This window comes from Drosophila suzukii, chromosome 3 (assembly GCF_043229965.1).
Source record: "Drosophila suzukii chromosome 3, CBGP_Dsuzu_IsoJpt1.0, whole genome shotgun sequence".
Taxonomy (NCBI): Eukaryota; Metazoa; Arthropoda; class Insecta; order Diptera; family Drosophilidae; genus Drosophila; species Drosophila suzukii.
The window spans coordinates 80603482-80609481 of record NC_092082.1 but is presented as its reverse complement, the minus strand read 5'-3'; the positions used below and the strand labels follow the sequence as shown (position 1 = coordinate 80609481).

General features: G+C 43.0%; 2 protein-coding genes across 3 annotated transcripts in view; both read right to left on the bottom strand.

Moving 5' to 3' along the window:
• Positions 1 to 1012: 1012 nt before the first annotated feature.
• Positions 1013 to 1372, bottom strand: LOC139352890 (G-box-binding factor-like). Its single transcript, XM_070995541.1, has one exon. It carries the CDS (start codon positions 1370 to 1372, stop codon positions 1013 to 1015), a length of 360 nt encoding a protein of 119 aa, XP_070851642.1.
• LOC108014798 (cytotoxic granule associated RNA binding protein TIA1) overlaps positions 1197 to 6000 on the bottom strand; it is a 96628-nt gene continuing 91824 nt past the window's right edge. Inside the window, exons 5-9 of one of the 2 annotated variants that reach the window (XM_036817648.3) lie at positions 4375 to 4477; positions 4107 to 4299; positions 1979 to 2323; positions 1490 to 1658; positions 1197 to 1426 (exon numbers count right to left, since the gene is read on the bottom strand). In XM_036817648.3, coding sequence (XP_036673543.3) covers positions 1385 to 1426; positions 1490 to 1658; positions 1979 to 2323; positions 4107 to 4299; positions 4375 to 4477 — 852 coding nt within the window. In that variant the 3' untranslated portion in view covers positions 1197 to 1384. Of the gene's footprint in view, positions 1427 to 1489; positions 1659 to 1978; positions 2324 to 4106; positions 4478 to 6000 lie in introns of both variants that reach the window. The other variant, XM_065866033.2, reaches the window with a different exon arrangement.

The window sequence follows — 6000 nt, the reverse complement described above, 5'->3', positions numbered from 1 at the left end:
TTACACAAACACAGATACATGAATAAGGTTCCTTACGTGTGTGTGTGTGTGAGTGTGTGCGTGCATGCGTATGCGTGTGCCTGTGTGTATATGTGTAGTAGCCTCTTCTATGGATATCGTTTTAGGATATATAGTTTTATCTAGTCATGGGTCCGTCTACATATATATCTATATATATTCTCTGGCTCGATCGATCCGTTCTGTTTTCAGTGCAATTATCTACTCGATTTCTGGTGTGTTTTTCATTTCGGTTTGGTTTAGTTGTCGGTGCTTAACTCAGTTAGTACATTTACTTTGATATTTCTCTAGATAATGCTGGATAAACACTCATAATCGTGAATCAACTGATCGAAGCTAATGGTGGACCATTTGACTTGCCCTTGACTACTTGCTAATTCTTAGTCCTATGCACATCGATATATCGGTGAAATGATCATCGTAATGGAATCTATCGGAAAATTATCGGTTCTATGATTTTCTATCGAAGATGGGTCTAAATTTCCAAAATGAATATTCTCAGTCAACGAAACAATTTTCTCTTAACCTTTGTCTGTTTTCTTAGCCTACGCTTAAATTTTAGTTTCCGGTTAGGTTTTCTTTCTGCCAACTGAAACGTAAGCCCTGGTAAATCATAACCACTTCCTTAATAGCACCCACTCTATTCTTACTCTGGTATATACATACCTACAAACTCGTGTATATGTTTATACCTACTAAAATACATTTAGAGCTTCTGGTTTTTCTTTTTCATGTTTATTTTATTTTTTTTGTTTTTTACTGAAGCGACTTCCTCGAACCGCAGGAAAGTCCCTCAAAAATAGACACAAATAACACACATTCATAACTTTGGTTTTTGGGTTAACCATTTCGGTTTTCGATTGATTAGATCAACTTTGGATTATGGCTATTGCACTTGCTGGCCTGTTCGGTTTCTGCTTTCGCCATTTCGAATACTTAATCTAGGGTTAGATTTGGTTTACGTGTGTTTCTAGCCAGTAATGCTGCTCCTTTTTTACACTTCGGGCATGCCATAAACCTGGGCCACTGGTGGTTGTTGCTGCTGCTGTTGCTGCTGTGGTTGTTGCTCGTTGTTTGCGACCTGCTGCTGCTGTTGCTGCTGCTGCTGCTGTTGCTGTTGCACCCAGTGCGATGGATAGTACAGTTGGGGGATATAGTGTTGCTGCTGCTGCTGGTGATGCTGGTTGTTGGTGTGGGTCTGCTGCTGCTGCAGTTGGTGGTGCTGCTGCTGCTGCGTTTGGTAGGGCGGCTCCTTCACATATTCCCCGGACGTCTGCTGCTCATGTTGCTGCTGCAGCTGCTGCTGCTGCTGCTGCTGTTGCTGCTGCTGCTGCTGTGTGGGATACATGGCCATCCCTCATGGCAGCTACACGAGCAAACTGGGCGCCAGCCACTCGTCCTCCGCCAGCTAAACGATTCACAATCGTTAGGCACCGCCATATGATTAACATCGAAATCCTGGATAACTCACCTGTGGACTGACCTGGAACTGCTGCATCGGATAGGCAACCACTCCGGCCGCCTGTGGCAGTGCACTGCCCACGCTCTGTGTAATCTGCGGCGCGGTGGCGGCCGCTGCACTGGCCAGCTGAGGCTGGGGCGGAACACTCTGCCAGGTGCCCGGCAGCTGGACGCCCATTCTGGAAAAAGGTAACAATATGAAGGTATCATTAGCTATACCCCTCGAAGAGTCGAAAAAATGGAGGAGATATGTGTTTTTTCTATATCAATGAATAAAGGAAAATTACAATTTAAGGTGTCTAAAAGTATGCAACACCATATTTTAAAATCAGAGCTATAATGAAGTCCTTCAAAAGTCGATTGACCTTTTTCTACTGCATACTTTTAGACACCTACAATTATATTTTGAATTTTTCTCTCATATAAAATGTCATTTATATAAATAAATAATATGCAATGTATATGGTAAACTCTCTCCAGATCGTGGTTTCCAACTCACCCCATGTATCCCGCCTGCTGGTAGCCGGCGAATTGACCGTAGGTGAATCCCTGCATCCCCTGCAGGAACTGTCCCGGCTGAAGGGCGCTGGCGGGGGCAGCCGCCGGATATGTGGGTGCCGGCGGGTACCAGTATCCGGCCACCTGCTGTCCGTAGGCAGCCGCTGCAGCCGCCGCTGCTGCCGAGCCGAAGGGGAATCCCTGGGCCAGAGCACCGCCGGCAATGGCCGACATGTGGTTGGGGTCACCACTCTCCTTGCCCCACGCACACTTCACCGGCTGCTGGTTGATCTCCGTGTTGTTCACGGCCACGATGGCGTGGGTGGCCGCCTCCTTGGTGGAGAAGCTGCAGGGTTACAGAGAAAAATAATATTCAAAGTAAAACACTGATTTTTTCTTTTCATATCAAAATAGCTGTCATATTTATTTTCTATCTTTTAAAAAAATATTAAACTAATACTTGTACTTTCATAATTTTTTTAAAGCTTGATTTTCATGGAGAACCTGAGATTTTATAATAGGTCTAAGCTAAAAAGACCATCTTTATTATTGTTTTATGTTTTGTATATTTTTTTGCTAGCCGTAAGCAGATTGGCCTGGTTTAATTTCCGCTTAACCCGCTGCGGCAACAAAGCGCAAAAGTGGTACAAGCGTCTGTGGAATTGTTTCGTTGTTGCTGGATTGGTTATAATGATGCAGCAACTCTGCCACAGCTGCTGCTGCACTTGTAGTCCCCGAGCTCATTATGTTACAAAATGCCAAACAATGCCTCCGCTTCGCTTCAGACCCCCTTCAACCCGCTTTCTCCCACTTTCTCCCTGGCTTTCTTTCACCCCCTTTGCCGCCTTCTTTTTTTCGCATCACGTTTGCAACACACAAATGAGTTTTGGAGCAGTGCACAAAAGGCGCCCATGGACATGGCCAGCAACTGCAATGCGTTTGTTGCCCGCCCTTCGCTCTCATCACACTTCACACATACACTTGGAAAAAATTAATTAATGAAATCATATTACAAAAATATATATACAAACAAAATAGTTATACATTTTTTTAAAGAATATCAATATCAAACATTTATTTTGAACACTTTTAAAAAATTTATGATTAAAAATATTTAACAATATCATATACAACTTATTTAGGTAACATACCAAATAATAAAAGAACCTACAATAAGAAAGCCAATATAAATAAATCTATGTTTATAAATATGGTTCTTAAATTCCGTATAGTTTTTGGATTAAGTAATATTTTGTCTTAGTGAGCGAATCCTATCCGTATCTGCCCTTTTGGTTGCGGTGGGGTGAACTCGGTCCGTCGTGGGCCAACGGCTGCCATTAAAACCCTATCAGCATTCGTGACGGCAGCTGCGATCTCCACCGCCAACACCACCAGCACCACCGGCACCACCACCAAACATCCAGCACCACCGACTTCTTGGTACGGTTTTTTGCTCGCTCGTACCATTTTTTTTTTGTATTTCCCGCTTTTTTACCCTCTACCGTACCATCGTTGTCATCATGGTTATTGCGGTTCATTGTTCTGTTTGTAACTTCAAATTTGCCTTCCGATGTTGTAGTTGCTGCTGTTGCAGTTCTTGTTATTGTTGTCGAGTGTAAAAGTGTTGTTGATTTATTAACGGCGGGCGGCTTGGATGGGGGCCACACACACACTCGTTTATGTGGTGTGTGTGCACTCGGCGACAATGACAATGGGGATTCAGCGATGACACCGCAGACCGCCGCACACGCACACTCATACAGGCGGCAAATCAAAATGGCTGGCAACAAAGGGTTAATGTAGCACACTTCTAGGGGCACAGAAAATGGGGGAAAGTGTAGAACTACTCATTGATTGCTCTATTATTTGATCGATTCCTTGATCGCTTTTTCTTTCGGTGCGAAGATGTACTTAGAAAATAAAGTCTTACTAAATCTTAACTTCACTTCAGAAAGACAGATTACTAAATGATAGTTTGTTAGGGTCTTATTTTTACCTTTAATCTTAGGGTTTTTGAAAGTGAGTCCACCTTTTATTTATTATATGTTGTTCTGAATTTTTTTAAAAATTATTTTTTACTTTTACTTTGATTTCTTTCATATTTTTTCTCTGTGCACCCGTCAACTTACCGCACAAATGCATAGCCTTTGTCCTTGAAGACCCGTATCTCCTGTATTGTGCCGTAGGGCGAGAAGGTCTTCTGCAGTATCTCCTCGTTGAGGAAGCCGGAGAGGGCTCCGTTGATGCCGCCACAGTAGACAGTGCAATTGGTGGGGCTGCTCTGATTGTAGACCTCGTCAAAGGTCAGCGGCTTGGCGTTCACTGCAACGGGAGCATCAAGATATGACAATGAAATGCGGGATGGATTGGTGGGATGGTTGGGTCCTGGATACTCACTGTCTGCCTTGGTTGCCGGCGGCTTTCGTGTGGCCCAATTTGTGCGTATCGAGCGAGAGCCCAGCCATTGACCATTCATTGCAGTGATGGCGGTTTCCGCCTCCTGCAACGAGCCAAATTAAATGGAGAGCGCAATTAGCTAAAAGCCCATTCCATTTACGCGGGTTTGTCTAGCCGCTTGAGCCGCTTACAGCGACTGCTAAGTCGGCTCCAAAGACTTCGACTGCTTTTTCAGCGAGGCCAACCCAAAATTTATAAACAAACAGCTCAGAAAGTGTTAAGGAAAAGCACCAAAAGTAGCGGAACACTTGGAAAAATTATGTATAATTATCCCTTAATTACTGGACATGGAATATGCCAAGATACGACTTGATCATATAATTTTTAAAAAGAAGACTTTAAAAATAACAAACTTTTAAATTATTTTATAATTATTTGTATATTTATTAGCCTGAGAAACAATTTTGGTCTTCGTTTTTAGTCATATAAATAAAAATTGGACTTAAAGAAAAAAAATTGACACAAGTTTTGGTTCAAAGTCTTTACATAAGTTATTGTTTAAGTTCATAATAATAATATTTTAAAAAATCAAGATGTATTTTTAAGTGCTTAAGCAGCCAAAACAAAATAAAAAGGACATGGAAAAACAATCGCGTTGGCTGGAAAGTTGCTCCTTGTGGTTAGCAGGCGACATTGTTGCTCTTTGATATTCCTTGGCAGTGTTTGTGTAAAGTAAAGTAAAGTAAAGTAATGGAGGTGGAAAGTGGGTGGTATCAGGAAGAGGAGAAGGCGGAGGGGCAGGTTATATACGTAGCATTTACAAGGCCGTGCACAAATTATAATTTCAATTTCGCATAAAAGGTAATTCGTGCGTATCAAACGTGATTCATGCCGAAATGATTGCAACTGCCAGAAGGTCTTGCATGCAGTCTGCCTTCAGTGTGTGTGTGTGTGTCAGAGAGGGGAGTGTATATGTGTGGGTATCCTGCTCCTGTTTGTGCGAGTGTGTGTGTGGTGGGCGTTTCATAGCAATTTACTTGCGGCACACCAAAAGACCGAAGACCGAAACCGAGTGGAGCCAGCTAAAGCAATGCAATGCAATAATGGCATTTGCGGCGCTGCAGACGCTGCAGCTGCTCATTGCACGTCCTTTAAATGGCGCAAAGTCGAATCCGCATCCGGATACGACTGCGGCTGGCAGCAACTGTAACTAGGCACCTACGACGGCCCACCTCCGACCCACCCACCTTTAGCCCCCAGTCCGTCCGTCTTTGCTTCTTTTTTTCCATTAATTTTCCTACTCTTTGTGGCGGCTACGTGCAACGCTCGAAATCAGCGTTGACGTGCACCGGCTGAAAAACGACGTTTTCAAACCGAAACTAGACTCGAACTTTGCAAGAGGGCAACTTTTGAGGGTTTTTCAAGAGCAGATCTCATTCGAGAAGGTCTGTAATTGATAATCGTTATTAAAGCTTAAAGCTTGCACTAGGGAACCATAAATTCATAAAGGAATCCCACGTATAAATCGGGATCCAATTACTTAAGTTATGAAATTTAGAAGTGCAATTTCGGGTCCCCATTCTGAAACCCATTGGAATTACGTAAAATTCGAACATGAAAATGGGT